This window comes from Lithobates pipiens, unplaced genomic scaffold (assembly GCF_037356315.1).
Source record: "Lithobates pipiens isolate NorthernLeopardFrog02 unplaced genomic scaffold, aLitPip1_a1.2 Scaffold_13, whole genome shotgun sequence".
NCBI classification, from domain to species: Eukaryota; Metazoa; Chordata; class Amphibia; order Anura; family Ranidae; genus Lithobates; species Lithobates pipiens.
The window spans coordinates 540020100-540044239 of NW_027507718.1; the positions used below are offsets into that span (position 1 = coordinate 540020100).

Genomic DNA, 24140 nt, shown 5'->3' on the forward strand with positions numbered 1-24140 from the left:
CGAGGGGTAGGTGTGCTGCCTTTATTTGTTCAGTCACATTCCTCCAGAGTCACAGAACAGAAATAGATCCGATTAATAATAGGCAAAAAATGTTTTAGATTTATTTACTGCATTGTGCAATTTTCTGCTTAATTTACCGCTCACCCCCTCCCCCTCCCCCTCCCATATATAAGATATGGACTCACCACTCAGTGCCAATCATTCCCCTCTTGTCCAGGGTCGGTCATGGGGGCGCTGACTCTGTGCTTCACCCTCCTGCTGGCTGTTCTCATCCAGGACACAGGTAAGGATTATCCTCGCAGGTGATATATATATATATATATATATATATATATATATATATATATCTATATATATATAGATATATAGATATATATATATCCCCAATAATAAACAAAAAAAAATCATAATAATTATTTTTTATTTAAGTATAAGTTTAAGTATATAGATATATAATTGATATGATAAATAAATATATGAATATTTGTTTTTATTTTAGTTAGTTAAAAAAAAAAAAAAAAAAAAAAAAAATATATATATATATATATATATATATATATATATATATATATATATATATATATAAATATATATATATAAATATAAATAAAGATAAAAAAAAAAATATATATATATATATATATATATATATATATATATATATATATATATTTTTTAAACAAACTAAAACAAAAATACATTTTTGAGATGTAAATACCTCAAATGTTCAAAGACACTTTTTAGTCTCTTTTCCTATACAGTGGTATATATATATATATATATATATATATATATATATATATATATATATATATATATATATATATATATATATATATATATATATAAATTAACTAAAATAAAAATAAATATTTATATATAAAAAAGTGTTTGACTATTTTATCAGAAGCGCGTTTGTGAGGTCAGGCACTGATGTTGGATGAGAAGGCCTGGCTTGCCATCTCCGTCTCCATCTCTAATTCATCCCAAAGGTGTTCTGTCGGGTTGAGGCCAGGACTCTGTGCAGGCCAGTCAGTTTCCTCCGCCCCCCCCCCCCCCCAAACTCTGTCAACACCGATCTCGCTTTTAACGGCAGAGGAGAGATTTGCGGGTCTCACAGACCCCCCAGATCTCTCCATAAAGAGGATCTGCTGTGGCTTTATTTCTGTCACAAGGGATGTATACTTTTCTTGTGATAGAAATAACAGCGCTACAAAAAAATAAATAAAAAATTAATAAAATTAAAGGGACCGTGTAAAAATACAATTTTAAGATAAATAAATAAAAAATAGTTAAATAATAATAGAAACTAAAATAAAATAAAATAAGAGACACATTTCTTATGATAGAAATAAAAGTGATCAAAAAAAAAAAAGTGTATATATATATATGTATATTTATATGTGTATATATATATATATATATATATATATATATATATATATATATATATATATATATATATATATATATATTTAAGGGGCAGTGTAAAAACATTTAAAAATAAAAGAATAATATATAAAATTAAATAAATAATAACATTAAATAAGGCACAGTGTAGTAATAACATTTAAAAATAAAAATAAATAATAATATAAAATAAAGAATACTACTTTAAGATAAATCAATAAATAAAAATATAAAGTAAAATAAATAATAATAAAAGAAAAAATGTAAAGCACTAGTAAATAATAAGTGTAATAGTGTAAAAAATAACATTTAAAAATATAAATAAATAAAATAATAATATAAAATAAAATAAAATAAGGCACAGTGTAAAAATAACATTTAAAAATAAAAATGAATAAATAATAATATAAAATAAAATAAGGTACAGTGTAGAAATAAAAATAAATATAAAATAAATTATAATTTTTTCTTAAAGATAAATACATGTAAATAAATAAAATAATAATATAAAATAAGGCACAGTGTAAAAATAAAATTTTAAAATAAAAATAAATAATAATATAAAATAAAATATGGTATAGTGTAGAAATAAATAATATAAAATAAATAATATTTTTTTCAAGATAAATATATATAAATAAATAATAATATAAAGTGAAATAAACAATAATAAAAAGAAAGAAAATGTGAATTATCCCTGTCCCTCACGCATACGTAGGGCAGTTTCCTAGACCATAGAGACGATCGGGGACGTTGCAGATCATCTCTATGATCAGCTGTAGATTTCCCCCAATCTTTGGCAGATGAATTGATCAGCATCCCTGTACCTGGGGGCGGGGGCGGGGCGTGTCCGTTGCCTACACACTTTATGGAATGAGGTGTCTCTCCTGGTCGGTCCGGTAATTTAGGAGGTATGGTAATGCAAACAAAAGCCCTTGGAAGGCAGCAGAAGAAGCCGGAGACACATAAGAGACACATTTCTTATAATAGGAATAAAAGTGATAAAAAAAAAGCATATATATATATATATATATATATATATATATATATATATATATATATATATATATATATATATATATATATATATATATATATATATATATATATATATATATATATATTTATATTTAAGGGGCAGTGTAAAAACATTTAAAAATAAAAGAATAATAAATAAAATTAAATGAATAATAATATTAAATAAGGCACAGTGTAGTAATAACATTTAAAAATAAAAATAAATAATAATATAAAATAAAGAATACTACTTTAAGATAAATCAATAAACAAAAATATAAATTAAAATAAATAATAATAAAAGAAAAAATGTAAAGCACCCCCCCAACCCCCCCCCCCCCCCCCGTGTTCGCACCCAGGGTCAACGCATCTATAAACAACTATCTCGGTTTGATCGGATGCTTTTAATGGCAGAGGAGAGAAGAGGACCCGTCATGGCTTTATTTCTATCACAAGGGACGTATACACTTCTTGTGATAGAAATAAAAGCGATCAAAAAAATAATAATAAGTGTAATAGTGTAAAAAATAACATTTAAAAATATAAATAAATAAATAAAATAATAATATAAAATAAAATAAGGCACAGTGTAAAAATAACATTTAAAAATAAAAATGAATAAATAATAATATAAAATAAAATAAGGTACAGTGTAGAAATAAAAATAAATTAAAATATTTTTTTAAAGATAAATACATATATATAAATAAAATAATAATATAAAATAAGGCACAGTGTAAAAATAAAATTTAAAAATAAAAATAAAATAAATAATAATATAAAATAAAATAAGGTACAGTGTAGAAATAAATAATATAAAATAAATAATATTTTTTTCAAGATAAATACATATAAATAAATAATAATATAAAGTGAAATAAATAATAATAAAAAGAAAAAAACGTAAAGCATCCCTGTCCCTCGCGCATACGTAGGGCAGTTTCCTAGACCATAGAGACGATCGGGGACGTTGCAGATCATCTCTATGATCAGCTGTAGATTTCCCCCAATCTTTGGCAGATGAATTGATCGGCATCCCTGTACCTGGGGGCGGGGGGCGGGCCGTGCCCGTAGCCTACACACTTTATGGAATGAGGTGTCTCTCCTGGTCAGTCCGGTAATTTGGGAGGTATGGTAATGCAAACAAAAACCCTTGGAAGGCGGCAGAAGAAGCCGGAGACAGACCTGGGAATACATGGGGGGGAGACGGCGGACTAGGACAGGTACTGAGGGGGGGGGGGGGAAGGGAAGGATGGGACTTCACTTCTGAAGCATGAGGTCTTCTACAGAGGCCACCACATCTCCATCCCAACCCACCCAGATATGGACCAATAGTTTGGGGTGAACTTTTTGATGGAACTTCCTGAGGTGCAGGAAGGACGAGAGGTCCAGGAGGTAACGGGTCACCAGGGCATTGGAACGCTCAGAGGGTATAACAGGTGGGAGCGGGGGAGGGGCAAGGGATGGGCAGGAGGGGCAAGGGATGGGCAGGAGGGGCACTGTGGTATCATGTGAGGTGGGGGGGCTACTTTGAGAAGATGTGGGGGGGGAGGAATGTGGAGGGCGGCAGGGGTAAGAATTGTTGGGGGAAATTTTGGAGGATGTGCTAGGAGTGAAGATTTAGGCGGCGTTCACACCTGAGCATTTTTTTTTGTGCGTTTTTATGGAGCGATTTTCTTTTTAATGCAATAGAGAAAACTATCATCTGTTGTGTGATTTGTTGCTAGTTTTTTTTAGCTTTTTCAGCATCTTTATTATTATTATTATTATTATTATTATTATTATTAATAATAATTTATTATTATTTATTTGTCTATTTTTTTTGTTACAGTAAGGGGTTAGGTTATTTCTTAATGGCACCCCAATCGCGGCAAATCGCAAAGCGTGTGACTCTGTTGCTCAAAAGAAGCTCCTCCTTCTTTGAGCGACAAGCAGTTGCGATTGCAGCACGATTTATTGCTCGGAAAAATTGCGCGACAATTGGGGTGCCATTAAGAAGTAACCAAACCTTCAAGCTAACCCCTTACCCTAACAAAAAAATAAAATAATAATAAATTATTATTATTATTATTATTAATAATAATAATAATAATAATAATAATAATAATAATAATAATAATAAATAAGAAGTAACTTAACCTTCCTTCGCTCGAAGCCCTTACCCTAAAAAAAAAAAAAAAAAAAGAATAATAATAATAAAATTAATAATAATAAATGAATAAGAAGTAACTTAACCTTCCTTCGCTCTAAGCCTTTACCCTAACAAAAAAAAAAATTATAATAATAATAATAAAATGAATGAAAATAAATGAATAAAAAGTAACTTAACTTTCCTGCGCTCTAAGCCTTTACCCTAACAAAAAAAATAATAAAAATAATAAATGAATAATAATAATAATAATAATAAAATGAATAATAATAAATGAATAAGAAGTAACTTAACCTTCGCTCTAAGCCCTTACCCTAACAAAAAAATAATAATGATAATAATAATAATAATAATAATAATAATAATAATAATAACAATAATAATAAAATAAATAATAATAAATGAATAAGAAGTAACTTAACCTAGCCTTCGCTCTAAGCCCTTACCCTAACAAAAAAATAATAAATGAATAATAATAATAATAATAATAAAATGAATAATAATAAATGAATAAGAAATAACTTAACCTTCACTCTAAGCCCATACCCTAAGAAAAAATAATAATAATAAAAAATGAATAATAATAATAATAATAAATGACTAATAATAATAATAATAATAATATTAATATGAATAATAATAAATGAATAAGAAGTAACCTAACCTTCACTCAAACCCCTTACCCTAACAAAATAATAATAATAATAATAATAAAATGAATAATAATATATGAATAAGAAGTAACTTAACCTTCACTCTAAGCCCTTACCCTAAAAAAATAAATAAAAATAAAGGAATAATAATAATAATAATAAAAAAAGAATAATAATAAATTAATAAGAAGTAACTTAACCTTCACTCTAAGCCCTTAACCTAAAAAAAAAAAGAGTAATAATAATAATAATAATAATAATAATAATAAAAAGGAATAATAATTTTAAAAAAAAGCAAAAAGTAATGGCATCGCACAAGCATTTCGCGATTTGCTGCAATTTTCGATTCAGATCGCTCAGATGTCAACAGAGCCTAAGGATTAGGGGTTGGGGATAGGGTTATTTTTTTTTTATTATTATTGTTAGGGTTAGGGTGCTAATAATAGTTCTACTAATACTAATATTAATAATAATAAATGAATAAATAAATGTAAAATAAATATACAAATAAATAAAAATAATCATAAATAAATACAATAAATGAAAACAATGTAATAATAAAGAAAATAATTAATTCCTAACCTTAACCCTTCCAAAAAAAAAAAAAAAAGAATTCAATATTAATAAATAATTAAACACCCTAAGGCCATGTTCACATATATCGTGCCTGGGGTTCAGTGCGTGTCTATTCACCGCTTCAGGTCTGAATTTTTGCCTCAATAGTCATACCTGAACCAGAAGGGACCCTTTTGCAATCCGCTCTGCAGATGCCCCAGAATGGAAAACCTGCATCCAATTCACACATAATGGGAACCCAGCCTAACCCTAACACAAAGTAATGAAATAATTAATTATTATTATTATTATTATTATTATTATTATTATTATTATTATTATTAATAATAATAATAATAATACTATATTATTATTATTATTATTATTATTAATGATAATATTTTTTGTTCAGGTTTGGGTGTTTATTTGCAATAATAATAATAATAAATATATTAAATATATTATTATTATTTGAGAGAAGTGATGTGCCGCAGTACCAATTAGCAATGGCATGCTTCCATCGCGGGTAAATTGTATAAAGAAAAAAGTGGGCAAGGGGGACTTTAAATGAAGCATGTCAATTGAAAATAAAAATGATGAATACATGTGAGCAGATAAAATGTTTTAGATGTCATTTATAGTCAATATCCCCTAGGGGTAGTCCATGATCTGAATGCATACAATAGTAATACAGTAATATAAATACAGATATAAAATGAAAATATTTTCATAGTAATGATAATCAGAGAATCTGGAGTACAGACAGATCAATGGACATACATGGACGCAGTTCATATCAGAAATACATAAATTACCAATCAAAATCATAAAGTCACATGAATGAGTACAAACTCTACAGGACAAAGTTGATATTATCAAGGATTAAAATAAGCTTAATTGAGCATCCTTAGTCTGAGAACCCAACGCGTTTCGTGGCTTCTTGCCAATCACCAGGGCTGGGATGCAATGTTTTTTACTAAAAAGGCAAATGAATATGACAAATATTAATATATGTGGAACCTCCGTTAAATAGAGAGAGGAGGGGGGAAAGAGAGAGATCAATGGGGACATGGGGGATAGATGGAGATACGTCCTGGGGAAAATTTGCACCAGGGCGTATCTCCATCTATCCCCCATGAAATGTCATATAAATTTCTGACCAGGTGGTACCGGACTCCAACGAAGCTGGCACAGATTTATCCAACATCAGACGCCAAGTGTTGGAGAGGCTGTGGGCAGAGGGGTACCCCTCTCCACATATGGTGGCTGTTAGGGCAGGACTTAGGGTGGTGGGGGCCCCTGGGCTTGAGTCACTTTCGGGCCCAACTTTCTATACATTACTGTATTTATCGGCGTATAACACGCACCCAAACTTTAGGAGGGAATTTTAAAGCTGGAGTAAACCTGCTGACTTTTTTTTTTTACACCCGTAAAGGAAAAGGCATAATGAGCTAGTATGCACCGCATACTAGCTCATTATGAAATACTTACCTTAGAACAAGGCGAGGGAGCTGACATGTTCCCTCGACGTGTCTTCCAGGTATCGCGGCTCCGGCGTTGTGTGTGACTGGAGCCATGATGCCGTCACTCCTGCGCATGCGTGTGGGAGTTTTCTTCCCGGCAGGGTCTGGCGTCTGCTGGACTTTCAGCTGAGAATCCCCAGTGCGCATGCGCCACTGAAGTCTTAGGAGATATTCTTTTTACCTATAGGTAAGCCTTATTATAGACTAACCTGTAGGTAAAAGTTACAAAAATGACTATACAACCGCTTTAAGGAAAATAACTTTTAGGAGGGAAGTTTAAGGAAAAAACTTTTAAATGCCCATAAATTCAGCCTTATCAGCGTCCATCTGCAGCTTTGTTCAGTGTCATTTGCAGCCTTGTCATTGCAGTCTTGAAGTTTAAAAATGGCTCTTGGCGGCTCTTGGGTCCTCTCGGCGGCCCTCGGATCCTCTTGGTGGCTCTGGGCGGCTCTCGGGTCCTCTTGGCAACTCTCGGATCCTCTTGGTGGCTCTGGATGGCTCTCGGGTCCTCTTGGCAGCTCTCGGATCCTCTTGGTGGCTCTGGGTGGCTCTCGGATCCTCTTGGTGGCTCTGGGCGGCTCTCGGGTCCTCTTGGCAGCTCTCGGATCCTCTTGGTGGCTCTGGGCAGCTCTTGGGTCCTCTCGGCGGCTCTCGGATCCTCTTGGTGGCTCTGGGCGGCTCTTGGGTCCTCTTGGCGGCTCTTGGGTCCTCTCGGCGGCTCTCGGATCCTCTGGGTGGCTCTCGGGTCCTCTCGGCGGCTCTCGGGTCCTCTTGGTGGCTCTGGGCGGCTCTTGGCGGCTCTCTGGTCCTCTCGGCGGCTCTCAGATCCTCTGGGTGGCTCTCGGGTCCTCTCGGCGGCTCTCGGGTCCTCTTGGTGGCTCTGGGCGGCTCTTGGCGGCTCTCTGGTCCTCTCGGAGGCTCTCGGATCCTCTTGGTGGCTCTGGGCGGCTCTCGGGTCCTCTTGGCGGCTCTCGGGTCCTCTCGGCAGCTCTGGACGGCTCTTGGGTCCTCTTGGCGACTCTTGGATCCTCTTGGTGGCTCTGGGCGGCTCTCGGGTCCTCTCGGCGGCTCTTGAATCCTATTGGTGGCTCTGGGTGGCTCTCGGGTCCTCTCAGCAGCTCTGGACGGCTCTTGGGTCCTCTTAGCGGCTCTCGGATCCTCTTGGTGGCTCTGGGCGGCTCTCGGATCCTCTTGGTGGCTCTGGGCGGCTCTCTGGTCCTCTCGGCGGCTCTCGGATCCTCTGGGTGGCTCTCGGGTCCTCTCTGCGGCTCTCGGGTCCTCTTGGTGGCTCTGGGCGGCTCTTGGCGGCTCTCTGGTCCTCTCGGAGGCTCTCGGATCCTCTTGGTGGCTCTGGGCGGCTCTCGGGTCCTCTTGGCGGCTCTCGGGTCCTCTCGGCAGCTCTGGACGGCTCTTGGGTCCTCTTGGCGACTCTTGGATCCTCTTGGTGGCTCTGGGCGGCTCTCGGGTCCTCTCGGCGGCTCTTGAATCCTATTGGTGGCTCTGGGTGGCTCTCGGGTCCTCTCAGCAGCTCTGGACGGCTCTTGGGTCCTCTTGGCGGCTCTCGGATCCTCTTGGTGGCTCTGGGCGGCTCTCGGATCCTCTTGGTGGCTCTGGGCGGCTCTCGGGTCCTCTCGGCGGCTCTTGGATCCTATTGGTGGCTCTAGGTGGCTCTCGGGTCCTCTCGGCAGCTCTTGGGTCCTCTCGGCGGCTCTCGGATCCTCTTGGTGGCTCTGGGTGGCTCTCGGGTCCTCTTGGCAGCTCTCGGATCCTCTTGGTGTCTCTGGGCGGCTCTCAGGTCCTCTGTATAGGCTATGTATCTCGGGGGCGGGGCCCCCTATTGGGTGGGGCCCATGGGCTTGAGCCCAGTCAAGCCTAATAGTAAGTCCAGCCCTGGTGGCTGTGTCCCTTGATTAAGGGCTTCTGGCAGGAAATTGCCCCTTGGGTAGAAAGGCTATCCCCGGGAGTAATAGAACTAATGCCTCTAAACCTCTTATTCCATGGGACAATCACATCAGTTAGAACATACAAGGATATTATAAGACCATATTTATTAAACGCGGCAAAACTACTAATACCCAGACTATGGAGACAAACCACACGACCAAATTTAATAGAGGGGAAGAAAGAAGTGGATAGGATAATGGAGGCAGAGAGATGGATATACATAGTTAAAAATAGAAAGGAGGAATTTAGGGAAAAATTGAGAAAATTGAAGCTTTTCTCAATAGAGATTGAATAATGCAGTTTTGTGGGGGAGGCGGAGAGGATGGGATGAGATGTGGGGAGGGGCGACGGGAAGGGAGGAGGGGACTACATATTTTTTTTTGTTTTTTTTTTCTCTTTTTTTTTTTCTAGGGGGGGGGGTTGATATGATATATGTAAATAAGAAGTTTGAAATGCAATACTATGTGGAATTGACTTCTTTTAAAATTAATAAAATTTGATAATAAAAATAAAATAAAGAGAATGTATCAAATTGATCCACTTGATTGAAAAAATTACTTACAATATAGCCCAAGGTCAGCTGTCTTGTGTTCCCCCTGGCCCGTCCTCTGACATTGTTGGGGGATGGTCAGAACCCTGCGAGACGGTTATATCTCAGATTATAACAGATCCCATTGCTGGAAGTTCTGCCCAATTTTTGGGCTATATTGTCATTTTTTTCAATCAAGTGGATCAATTTGATAATTTCTCTCTATTTAACGGAGGTTCCACATATATTAATATTTGTCATATTCATTTGCCTTTTTTAGTAAAAAACATTGCATCCCACCCCTGATGACTGGCAAGAAGCCACGAAACGCGTTGGGTTCTCAGACTAAGGATGCCCAATTAAGCTTATTTTAATCCTTGATAATATCAACTTTGTCCTGTAGAGTTTGTACTCATTCATGTGATTTTATGATTTTGATTGGTAATTTATGTATTTCTGATATGAACTGCGTCCATGTATGTCCATTGATCTGTCTGTACTCCAGATTCTCTGATTATCATTACTATGAAAATATTTTCATTTTATATCTGTATTTATATTACTGTATTACTATTGTATGCATTCAGATCATGGACTACTCCTAGGGGATATTGACTATAAATTAAATCTAAATCATTTTATCTACTCACATGTATTCATCATTTTTATTTTCAATTGACATGCTTCATTTAAAGTCCCACTTGCCCACTTTTTTTCTTTATACAATTTATTATTATTATTATTATTATTATTATTATTATTATTATTATTATCATTGTTATCATTATTATTATTATTATCATTATTATTATCATTATTATCATTGTTATTATTATTATTATTATTATTATTATCATTAATATTATTATCATTATTATTATTGTTATCATTATTATTATTATTAGTATTATCATTATTATCATTATTATCATTAATATTAATATCATTATCATTATTATTATTATCATCATTGTTATTATTATTATTATTATTATTATTATTATTATTATTATTATTATCATTATTATTATTAATAAAAAAAATAATAATAATAATAATAATAATAATAATATTATATTTAATATATTTTTATATGGGTGGGGTTAATTATTTTTTATTTACATATTATTACATATGATTCGTTTATTTGATTTACTATTTATTTATGATGGTTTTTAGTTATTTGTGTATTTATTTGACATTTATTTATTCATATGCAGTGGGGCAAAAAAGTATTTAGTCGGCCACCAATTGTGCAATTTCTGAGATGAGAGAGGCCGGTAATTGTCATCATAGGTATCACCTCAACTATGAGAGACAAAATGTGGAAACAAATCCAGACAATCACATCATCTGATTTTTTGAAAGAATTTATTGGCAAATTATGGTGGAAAATAAGTATTTGGTGAATATGAAAAGTTCATCTCAATACTTTATTATATCTCCTTTGTTGCCAGTGACAGAGGTCAGACGTTTTCTGTAGGTCTTCACAAGGTTGTCACACACTGTTGCCGGTCTGGTGGCCTCCATGTCCTCCATGCAGATCTCCTCTAGAGCGGTGAAGTTTTGGGGCTGTCGCTGGGCAACACGGACTTCCACCTCCCTCCGAAGGTTTTCTATGGGGGTTGAGATCTGGAGACTGGCTGGGCCACTCCAGGACCTTGAAATGCTTCTTACGAAGCCACTCCTTGGTTGCCCGGGTGGTGTGTTTGGGATCATCGTCATGCTGAAAGACCCAGCCCTCATCTTCAATGCCCTTGCTGATGGGAGGAGGTTTTCACTTCGAAATCTCACGATACATGGCCCCATTCATTGTTTCATGTACTCGGATCAGTCATCCTGTTCCCTTTGCAGAGAAACAGCCCCAAAGCATGATGTTGCCACCTTCATGCTTCACAGTAGGTATGGTGTTCTTTGGTTGTGTTTCTACCAAACAGTTCTACTTTGGTTCCATCTGACCATATGACATTCTCCCAATCCTCTTCTGGATCATCCAAATGCTCTCTAGAAAACCTCAGACGGGCCCCGGACATGTGCTGGCTTAAGCAGGGGGACACGTCTGACACTGCAGGATCTGAGTCCCTGACGGCGTAGCGTGTTACTGATGGTGGCCTTTGTTACGTTGGTCCCAGCTCTCTGCAGGTCATTCACTAGCCCCCCCTCGCCGTGTGGTTCTGGGATTTTTGCTCCACGTTCTTGTGATCATTTTGACCCCCCAGGGTGAGATCTTGCGTGGAGCCCCAGATCGAGGGAGATTATCGGTGGTCTTGTATGTCTTCCATTTTCTAATTATTGCTCCCACGGTTGATTTCTTCACACCAAGCTGCTTGCCTGATGCAGATTCAGTCTTCCCAGCCTGGTGCAGCTCTACAATGTCGTTTCTGGTGTCCTTCGGCAGCTCTTTGGTCTTCACCATAGTGGAGTTTGGAGTGTTTGAGGTTGTGGACGGGTGTCTTTTATACCAATAACAAGTTCAAACAGGGTCCATTAATACAGGTAATGAGTGGAGGAGAGAGGAGCCTCTTATACAGGTAATGAGTGGAGGAGAGAGGAGCCTCTTATACAGGTAATGAGTGGAGGAGAGAGGAGCCTCTTATACAGGTAATGAGTGGAGGAGAGAGGAGCCTCTATAGAAGATAACGGGCTGTGAGAGACGGAAATCTCGCTTGTGTGTAGGAGACCAAATACTTATTTTCCACCAGAATTTGCAAATAAATTATTTCAAGAATCAGATGATGTGATTGTCTGGATTTGTTTCCACATTTTGTCTCTCATAGTTGAGGTGACACCTATGATGACAATTACAGGCCTCTCTCATCTTTCTAAGTGGGAGAACTTGCACAATTGGTGGCCGACTAAATACTTTTTTGCCCCACTATATATGAATAAATAAATGTCAAATAAATACACAAATAACTAAAAATCATCATAAATAAATAATAAATAAAATAAATTAATCATATGTAATAATATGTAAATAAAAAATAATTAACCCCACCCTTATAAAAAATATATTAAATGTATTATTATTATTATTATTATTATTATTATTATTATTATTATTAATAATAATAATAACAATAAATATATTAAATATATTATTATTACTATTATTAATAACAATAATAACAATAAATATATTAAATGTATTATTATTATTTTTATTATTAATAATAATAATAATAATATATTTAATATATTTATTGTTATTATTATTATTATTAATATTAATCATACAAATAAACGCCCAAACCTGAACAAAAAAATCTGCCCAAAAAATAAATAATAAATAAAATAAATATAAATAATAATAAATCATATGTAATAATATGTAAATAAAAAATAATTAACCCCACCCTTATAAAAATATATTAAATATATTATTATTATTATTATTATTAATAAGAATAAATATATGAAATATATTATTATTATTATTATTATTATTATTATTATTATTATTATTATTATTATTAATAATAAGAATAATAATAAATATATTAAATGTAGTATTATAATAATAAAAATAATAATTATTATTATTATTATTATTATTATTATTATTATTATTATTATTATTTACGACAATAATAATAATAATAATAATAATATATTTAATATATTTATTGTTATTATTATTAATATTATTATTAATATTAATAATACAAATAAACACTCAAACCTGAACAAAAAAAAATCTGCCCAATTCGAGCTCCAGATCTTTTTTTTTTGGGCGTCTCCATAGAGAATAATTTGTTTTTTTTTTCTCCTCCAATATCATGGAGCCTTCAGCGTCACGCTACAAAATGCTGAGGTGTGAATGGGGTCTTAGAGGGATTTTTGCCAGAAGGGGGAGGGGGGGTTTATTTAGGGGGGGAGATTTGTGCTAATAGGGATGATGGGGGGGGGGGTAATTGTGCTAGGAAGGAATGATTTGTGCTAGGAAGAGAAATTTGGGAGGGAGGATTTGTACTAGGTGGGAGGATGTGCTTGGAGGGGGGGATTTGGAGGGCGGCAGGGGTAAGAATTGTTCTAGATGGGTAAATTTGGGGAAGTGTGCTAGGAGTGGTGATTTAGAGGGATTTGTGTTGGGGGAGGGGATGGGGAAAAGGATTTGTGCTAGAAGGGGGGATTTGGAGGATTTGTGCTAGAAGGGGAATTTTTTAGGGGGGGTTGTACTAATAGGGTTGATTGGGGGGTATTTGTCCTAGGAGGGGAAATTTGGGAGGGAGGATTTGTACTAGAAAGGGGGATTCGTGCTAATAGGGATAATTTGTGCTAGAAGGGAATGATTTGTGCTAGGAGGAGAAATTTGGGAAGGAGGATTTGTGCTAGGTGGGGGGATTTTGGGAGGGGGAGGGATTTGTGCTTTGGGGGGATTTGGAGGGTGGCAGGGGTAAGAATTGTTCTAGACAGATCAGTGTTGCCATCTGCAATCTTTGCAGTCAACGCATTAGTCGCGGTAAGCCCAACACTCACCTAGGGACGACCGCCTTAAGAAGGCACATGAGCAGCCATCACCAAGCCCAGTGGGAGCAACGGAACACACAAAGCCACACTGCAGGCTCTCACCGTCCAGCCTCGTCTTCTACTTCTCCTTCTGGTCACAATTGTCCTCCACTCCACCTTCCATCACGCCAAGCTCACGTTTTTCTGCAAAAAGGCAGGCTTCCGTGGGCCTAATGTTCGAGCGTAAAAAAATGATGACGCCGGATAACCCTCTTGCCCAACGGTTGACGGCTGGCTTGTCAGAACTGATAGCCCACCAACTACTGCCATATAAACTGGTGGACTCGGAGGCCATTCGCAAATTTGTGGCCATTGGAACACCACAATGGAAGGTCCCAGGAAGGAAGTATTTCTCAGAGAAGGGCATCCCAGAGCTTTATGTCCATGTTCAGCGGCAAGTGAATGTATCTCTGGCACACAGTGTCGGTGCCAAGATACATCTAACCACAGACACGTGGTCTAGCAAACATGGGCAGGGAAGGTATATCACTTTTACTGCCCACTGGGTGAACCTTCTGACGGCCGTCAAGCATGTAACCCGTGGCACCCGTGTAGATTTGGTTTTACCGCCACGGATTGCAAGCAGGCCTGCCTCTTCTTCACCTCCTCCTCCTCCTACTCCATCCTCCTCCCTCTCCTCCTCGGCTGACTCCTCCTTTTCCGCTGCTAGCGTCTCTTCCGCTGCACCACTCAAGCTCCCCAGATCCTATTCCACATGCCAGGTGAGACGTTGCCATGCAGTGCTGCGTCTGTTGTGCCTGGAAGCCAAGAGCCACACTGGCCCGGCACTCCTTTCAGCTTTGCGTTCACAGGCAGATCAGTGGCTAACACCGCTCAATTTGACAGTTGGTAAAGTGGTGTGTGACAACGGTGCCAATCTGCTTAGCGTATTGAAACAGGGCAAAATCACGCACGTGCCATGCATGGCACACGTCTTAAACTTGGTTGTAAAGCGATTCGTTGTCAAATACCCTGGAGTCCAGGACATCTTGCGGCAGGCAAGGAAAATCTCGGCCCATTTCAGAAGATCTTACACGGCCATGGCTCGCCTTGCTGATATTCAGCGGCGACACAATCTGCCGGTCAGACGTCTTATTTGCGATTGCCCGACGCGATGGAACTCAACCTTCTATATGCTTGATAGGCTGCTCCAGCAGAAACGTGCAGTTAACTTCTACCTGTATGAACTCTGAGGCAGAACAGGTTCTGGGGAGCTGTTTTTTTTCACCGCACCAGTGGCTGCTCATGTGCGACACATGCAGACTTCTGCGACCCATTTGAGGAAATCACCAAACTGGTCAGTCGCAGCCATGGCACCATCAGTGACATGGTACCTTATGCCTTCTTTATGGAGCATGCATTGCGTCGTGTCATTGATCAAGCTGTGGAGGAGCAGGAGTGGGAAGATGAGGAAGTCGCAATGCTGGATGAATTCCCAGGGGGGGCTACTCTATCTGAGACAAGTCAACAACAGGAGTCTGAAGAGGAGTCAGAGGAGGATGGTGCCGGGACGGATGAGGAGGAGCAAGAAGAGCATGCTTTAAACCTTTCTGGGATCCCTGTTGTGCGTGGATGGGGAGAGGAGAATGAAGAGGACGACATTATCCTGGATGATGAGCAAGAGCCAGGCCACCACACCGCTTCCACTTTAGTGAAAATGGGGGCCTTCATGCTCCAGTGTTTTAATAGGGACCCCCGTTTAAAAAGCATAAGGGTCAAGGACCAATACTGGGTGGCAACGTACTTAGACCCCCGGTACAAACACAAAATGGCGGAAATGTTACCGCCGTCACAGAGGGCTGTCAGAATGCAGCACTTCCATGCCTTGCTTCGAGAAATGCTGCATTCTGCTTTTGCGCGCGCTGGCAGAGGAGCAATTCCCACTCCCAGAGAAGGATTTGCGGGTACCAATCCAACAGCTACTGCAAGAAGAGGCCGGTTTGAAGATGTGTTGGTGACTTCGGATATGAGGTAATTCTTTCAGCCGACCCATTGACAAGTGTCATCCGGATCCAGCATCAGGGAACGCCTAGACCGTCAGGTGTCCGACTACATCGGGTTAACGGCCGATGTGGACACTCTGAGGAGTGATGAACCCCTGGACTACTGGGTGGGCAGGCTTGACCTCTGGCCAGAGCTTGCCCAATTTGCAATGGAACTGTTGGCTTGCCCCTCGCCCAGTGTCCTGTCCGAAAGGACGTTCAGCGCAGCAGGGGGGATCGTGACCGATAAGCGTACTCGCCTAGCTCACGACAGTGATGACTACCTCACATTTATAAAAATGAATGAGGCATGGATCTCGGAGGAATTCAACACATGTGACCAGTAGACCATGTATATGTCTATAAACAATTTATTTAATCAAACACAGAGACCTTCTTTCTTCATTTGGCTCACTTCCTTGTCCAAAAAAAGCACACCGTACTATATGCCCGTACCCTCTTGTTTGAAGAGGTTGAGCGGTGTCATATTTTTTGGGGCCCAGCAGCGAGTTGCTGGTATCAGTGCTGGTGTCAGTGCTCTCTATCTCTGTGCTGGTGTGGTGTCAGTGCTCTCGATCTCGGTGCTGGTGTGGTGTCAGTGCTCTATATCATGGTGCTGGTGTCAGTGCTCTCAATCACGGTGCTGGTGTCAGTGCTCTCTATCACGATGCTGGTGTCAGTGCTCTCTATCACGATGCTGGTGTCAGTGCTCTATATCACGGTACTGGTGTCAGTGCTCTATATCACGGTGCTGGTGTCAGTGCTCTATATCACGGTGCTGGTGTCAGTGCTCTATATCACGGTGCTGGTGTCAGTGCTCCCTATCACGGTGCTGGTGTCAGTACTCTCTATCACGATGCTGGTGTCAGTGCTCTATATCACGGTGCTGGTGTCAGTGCTCTATATCATGGTGCTGGTGTCAGTGCTCTCTATCACGATGCTGGTGTCAGTGCTCTATATCACGGTGCTGGTGTCAGTGCTCTCTATCATGGTGCTGGTGTCAGTGCTCTATATCACGGTGCTGGTGTCAGTGCTCTATATCACGATGCTGATGTCAGTGCTCTCTATCACGATGCTGATGTCAGTGCTCTCTATCACGGTGCTGGTGTCAGTGATCTCTATCACGGTGCTGGTGTCAGTGCTCTACGTGTTTTGTGGAGATGTCCACTCATCAGGAGCCCTAGCCATCGAGAATAAATCCTGTAGTATAACGGAAAGGTAGAATGAACAGGTGTTGGACACACCGGGAGCACAGGGCAGAGGAGGGATTGATGTCCCCCAATACTCTTACACACATATTCCAAACAAAGGTCGAGTGTAGACAGAAGGAAATTACAAAGGAGCCCGGGGAATAGCCCGTAAACGAGGACGTGTTACCTTAAAGCTTGGAGGAGAGACGGAAACAAGCTGAATGTTGGGATCAGTAGGTGGGAAAGGAGCGTGCGCCACCCACGTGCGATCTTTATAGCCACGAGCATCCGCCACTGCAATCATGTGATTCTGAGATCTAATAACATGCATTTTATCGTTAATTATCATCACTATTAAAATCATTATCCTTATTATGAATTGGAACTTTTAATTACCATATTTGAATGTATTTATTATTATGGATTATGTATAATAAACTGTTATGGTGATATTACTGTTTACCATGTTATTTTTAACTACACGATATACAGTATCTCACAAAAGTAAGTACACCCCATCAGTCACATTTTTGTAAATCTTTTCTTCTCTCTTTTCATGTGACAACACTGAAGAAATGACACTTGTCTACAATGTAAAGTAGTGAATGTACAGCTTGTATAACAGTGTAAATTTCCTGTCCCCTCAAAATAACTCAACACACAGCCATTAATGTCTAAACCGCTGGCAACAAAAGTCAGTACACCCCTAAGTGAAAAATGTCCAAACTGGACCCATTTAGCCATTTTCCCCTTCCCCAGTGTCATGTGACTCGTTAGTGTTACAAGTTCTCAGGTGTGAATGGGGAGGAGGTGTGTTAAATTTGGTGTTATCGCTCTCACTCTCTCATACTGGTCACTGGAAGTACAACATGGCACCTCATGGCAAAGAACTCTCTGAGGATCTGAAGATAAGAATTGTTGCTCTACATAAAGATGGCCTAGGCTATAAGAAGATTGCCAAGACCCTGAAACTGAGCTGCAGCATGGTGGCCAAGACCATACAGCGGTATAACAGGACAGGTCCCACTCAGAACAGGCCTCGCCATGGTCCACCAAAGAGGTTGAGGTCACGTGCTCAGCGTCATATCCAGAGGTTGTCTTTGGGAAATAGATGTATGAGTGCTGCCAGAATTGCTGCAGAGGTTGTAGGGGTGGGGGGTCAGCCTGTCAGTGCTCAGACCATACGCCGCACACTGCATCAAATTGGTCTGCATGGCTGTCATCCCAGAAGGAAGCCTCTTCTAAAGATGATGCACAAGAAAGACCACAAACAGTTTGCTGAAGACAAGCAGACTAAGGAGATGGGTTACTGGAACCATGTCCTGTGCTCTGATGAGACCAAGATAAACTTATTTGGTGTCAGATGGTGACAAGCGTGTGTGGGGGCAACCAGGTGAGGAGGACAAAGACAAGTGTGTCTTGTCTACAGTCAGGCATGGTGGTGGGGGTGTCATGGTCGGGGGCTGCATGAGTGCTGCCGGCACTGGGGGGCTACAGATCATTGAGGGGACCATGAATGCCAACATGTACTGTGACATACTGAAGCAGAGCATGATCCCCTCCCTTCAGAGACTGGGCCGCAGGGCAGTATTCCAACATGATAACCACCCCAAACACACCTCCAACACCACCACTACCTTGCTAAAGAAGCTGAGGGTAAAGGTGATGGACTGGCCAAGCATGTCTCCAGACCTAAACCCTATTGAGCATCTGTGGGACATCCTCAAATGAAAGGTGGAGGTGGGGAAGGTCTCCAACATCCACCAGCTCCGTGATGTCCTCATGGGGGAGGGGAAGAGGACTCCAGCAACAACCTGTCAAGCTCTGGTGACCTCCATGCCCAAGAGGGTGAAGGCAGTGCTGGAAAATAATGGCGGCCACACAAAATATGGACACTTTGGGCCCAATCTGCACATTTTCACTTAGGGGTGTACTGACTTTTGTTGCCAGCGGTTTAGACATTAATGGCTGTGTGTTGAGTTATTTTGAGGGGACAGGAAATTTACACTGTTATACAAGCTGTACACTCACTACTTTACATTGTAGACAAGTGTCATTTCTTCAGTGTTGTCACATGAAAAGAGAGAAGAAAAGATTTACTCAAATGCCCCTGAGGGGTGTACTTACTTTTGTCAGATACTGTAGATTTCTTTGGAATTACCATCATGTGATTGCACACCTTATTATCTAGCCATACTCCATATAATGCCCCACCCAGCCCCCCCTCTCCATGGTGTACTCCATATTGAACTCATCAGAGACTGATTCTTCATCACATTTCTTAAAGGAGCAAAAAATGGACCTTTAGGTTCTTTTAACCATGATGGACGCAATAATAACCCCCAACATTGGTGTCAGTGGGCGCAAAAATAACCCCTAGTTCTGGTGGCAGTACTATTAACCCCCACATTGGTGATTACTGGCAGTGTGTGACTGTGAGGAATACATTAGAGTGTAAGCTCCTCTGGTATATGTGATAGATAGAGTTCTAGACTTCAAATTCCGCTGAATATATTTGACTCTGTACTCTCTTGTCTTCATACAGCTGTGATCGCCTGATGGGACCAGAATGTGGACGTGTTTAAAATTCATGTTCTGCACACTGATCATATTTCTAGGCGTTGTTGTCTTTTATTACCCCTACTATGCAGAAATCAGACATCGGAAGATGGGATCTCTGGAACTGCCCATTGCCACAGACACCATTACAGCTCTGGATAACCGAACATTTATCATCTCCCCGTATTATGACCCTAGATCTGGCCAATCAGTCCAGGTCATCGCCATCCTCCATGTGTCCGTGAAAGAACTCTACTGTATCTTCCATTGTTCCTCCAATCAGAACGTCTTTATCAGGGCAGAAATAGATTTTCATAGAGACAGCTTTGGGTTCCCATATGGAATGGCGAATCTCCTGTGTACAGAACCTTCCGGATGTGATTACACTTATATGTCTTTCTCTTCATCTATCACCACAAATACAAGTCAGAACCTCCTGTTTGAAGTCAGGAACCGTCCACCACAGCCAATCTCCTCCAATTTCACCGTCTGTATTTCTACTTTGTATGGAAACTACAACAATGTCCTCCAGGTGATCCAGAGTATTGAGATGTACAAGATTCTGGGGGCCTCAAAGGTCACCATCTATAACAACAACTGTTCCCAGGATGTAGATAAGGTGTTACGTCATTACATTGATGAAGGAACTCTAGAGGTGGTGCCATGGCCAATAGACCGTCATCTCCAGACATCGAAAAAGTGGACATACACCCCAGGACTCACTGAGGAAATCGGTTATTTTGGGCAAATTGCAACCTTAAATGATTGTCTATACAGGAACATGTACAAAAGTAAGTTTGTTCTGCTCAATGACATTGATGAAATTATTCTTCCAGTCAAGGACTGGGACTGGTCATCGCTGATGGAGAGCCTTCAGAAACAGTTCCCGGACACAAGTGTCTTCCGCATTGAAACTCAGGTCTTCTCCGCATCAGACAAGCGTCCTGAATTTGACCTGTGGTCTCACGTTCCCGGGGACAATATTCTCCACCACGCCTTCCCAAATCCCATTAACCCAAAAATGCATAATCCTCGTAAAATAATCCTAAACCCCAGGGAAGTGTTCCAGACCTCCATCCATTATGTTTCGAAATACGTAGGACAATCTAATGATGTGCCGATCGAGATGGCCAAGACTTTCCATTGTAAAAATGTCCGAAGGAAGGACGTTGTCAGTAAGGACCAGATCCGGGATGACATACTGTGGAAATACAATATATCCTTAGTGCCCAATGTGAAGAGAGTCATTCAGAAACTCTTCCCTCTCCAATAGTTCCCTCTTATCCCACATACAAATTATGGAACTTTTGTATAGGCAGAATATTGATCAAACTGATTAACTGGTGTAGAGAGGTCACCTCCAAGAAATCTCCACTGATTAGTTGGGTGTAATAAATTAATATGTTTTTTTATGTATCACCCGGCATCTCCGTACATTATATAATACTGATCCATCACTGCTTCCTACTCCATTATATAACAAGATCTCCCCACCACTCCCTCTTTTTCTCCTAACCCTAATGTTCAATATGTCTCCTCACTTTCCCCAAATCCATGCTCATCTCTTCTGCCTTCTCTCTCTTCCCCAAGCCATGGTCTTCTTTTTTTCTTCTTACCTCCTCTCCCTCTACCACCTTCTAAGATCATCTTCTATGTACGTACTTTCTCTTGCCCCAATCCATGCTCATCTCTTCTGCCTTCTCTCTCTTCCCCAAGCCATGGTCTTCTTTTTTTCTTCTTTCCTCCTCTCCCTCTACCACCTTCTAAGGTCATCTTCTATGTACGTACTTTCTCTTGCCCCAATCTATGCACATCTCTTCTGCCTTCTCTCTCTTCCCCAAGCCATGGTCTTCTTTTTTTTCTTCTTTCCTCCTCTCCCTCTACCACCTTCTAAGGTCATCTTCTATGTGCGTACTTTCTCTTGCCCCAATCCATGCTCATCTCTTCTGCCTTCTCTCTCTTCCCCAAGCCATGGTCTTCTTTTTTTTCTTCTTACCTCCTCTCCCTCTACCACCTTCTAAGGTCATCTTCTATGTGCGTACTTTCTCTTGCCCCAATCCATGCTCATCTCTTCTGCCTTCTCTCTCTTCCCCAAGCCATGGTCTTCTTTTTTTTCTTCTTACCTCCTCTCCCTCTACCACCTTCTAAGGTCATCTTCTATGTGCGTACTTTCTCTTGCCCCAATCCATGCTCATCTCTTCTGCCTTCTCTCTCTTCCCCAAGCCATGGTCTTCTTTTTTTTCTTCTTACCTCCTCTCCCTCTACCACCTTCTAAGGCCATCTTCTATGTGTGTACTTTCTCTTGCCCCAATCCATGCTCATCTCTTCTGCCTTCTCTCTCTTCCCCAAAGCCATGGTCTTCTTTTTTTCTTCTTTCCCCCTCTCCCTCTACCACCTTCTAAGGTCATCTTCTTTTTTTTTTTTTTTTTTTTTTGCCACCTCAGTAAACTCGTTCGGGGAACACAAATCAACTCTAATGTTCATCGTTATCCCGACTCGTTACTACATCATTGTAGCATTCTTCTCTTCAATAGATATATATATTTTTTTAATATAAGTGTATTATATGCCCGTTAGGTACCGTCAATCTACCTTCTTTAACCACTTTCAGCCCCGGACCATTTTGCTGGTAGAAGACCAGACCACTTGTTGCGATTCGGCGCTGCGTCGCTTTAACTGACAATTGAGCGGTCGTGCGACGTGGCTCCCAAACAAAATTGACGTCCTTTTTTTCCCCACAAATAGAGCTTTCTTTTGGTGGTATTTGATCACCCCTGCGGTTTTTATTTTTTGCGCTATAAACAAAAATAGAGCGACAATTTTGAAAAAAACGCATTCTTTTTTACTTTTTGTTATAATAAATATCCCCCAAAAATATATAAAAAAACATTTTTTTCCCCTCAGTTTAGGCCGATACGTATTCTTCTACATATTTTTGGTAAAAAAAAATAAAAAATCGCAAAATAAGCGATTATTGATTGGTTTGCGCAAAAGTTATAGCGTTTACAAAATAGGGGATAGTTTTATGGCATTTTTATTAATAATTTTTTTTTACTAGTAATGGCAGGGATTCGTGATTTTTATTGTGACTGCGACATTACGGCGGACACATCGGCCATTTTTGACACATTTTTGGAACCATTGTCATTTATACAGCAATCACTGCTATATAAATGCAGTGATTCCTGTGTAAATGACACTGGCAGTGAAGGGGTTAACCAGTGGGTGGCAGTGTAGGGGTTAAGTGTTCCTAGGGATGTGTTACTAACTGTTGGGGGGGCTGGGCTTTCATTTAGTGAACACTGATCTCTGCTCCAATCACATGGAGCAGAGATCAGCGTCACTAGTTGCTAGGCAGAACGGGGAAATGCTGTTTACAACGGTATCTCTCCGTTCAGCCGTCCCGTGAGACGATCGCGGTTATGCCCGCGGCAATCGAGTCCGCGGGACCCGCGACCGGACTCACGGGGGTCCCGACCGGCGGCGCGTTTGCGATGGCAGGGTGGCATTAAAGATTGGACGTACCTGTACGCCAATATGCCTGCCCGTGCCATTCTGCCGACGTACATCGGCGTGTGGCGGTTGGGAACCGGTTAAACAAATCTTTATAAATCTTACCAAAATCTTCTCCCAACTGCTGCTTCATTTCCAATAGACTACAGTCTGGAGAGATTACATGCGGCATTTTTAGTATTTTCTTAATCTCAGCCTCCGTACTCCTTATCCCGATCTCTTCAACCCATTTTTTAATATATGCGAGGGGCGGGGGGGGGGGGTTCCGTAATTTTCAGTCCGCTCAATATTTTATATATCCTCGCAATCCCTCTCCTTCCTTCAGTCGCCGTACACAACTGCTCTAGTGGGAGCAAGTTGTCTACTGACCTAATTGGGTGGGGGAGGGATTCCACAAAATGTTTCAGCTGAGCATACCTCCACCAATTAATATCTAACGCCTCTTTTTTCATCTTTAAATCCTGAAATGTGCAAATTTTTTCCTTTATTGGTAATATCTTTTACCTGTGCCTCCCTATTTCTAAATCAACCCCCCCCCCCCCCCCAAATGTCCTATCTTTCCCTGGTAAAAAAAATAGTTGGTGTCGCATAAGGGTATTAACGGGGA

At 39.8% G+C, this 24140-nt stretch overlaps 1 protein-coding gene across 1 annotated transcript; it reads left to right on the top strand.

The window, feature by feature from the left end:
- Window positions 1-201: 201 nt before the first annotated feature.
- On the top strand, window positions 202-21436 carry LOC143975763 (beta-1,4-galactosyltransferase galt-1-like). Its single transcript, XM_077478282.1, has 2 exons — window positions 202-283; window positions 20007-21436. The coding sequence occupies exon 2, from the start codon at window positions 20031-20033 to the stop codon at window positions 21291-21293; it is 1263 nt and encodes a 420-aa protein (XP_077334408.1). The 5' UTR covers window positions 202-283; window positions 20007-20030; the 3' UTR covers window positions 21294-21436.
- The last annotated feature ends 2704 nt before the right edge of the window (window positions 21437-24140 follow it).

Coding starts and splice junctions, on each gene's coding strand:
- LOC143975763 (XM_077478282.1), top strand. CDS start 20,031: ATGTGGACGTGTTTAAAATTCATGTTCTGCACACTGATCATATTTCTA.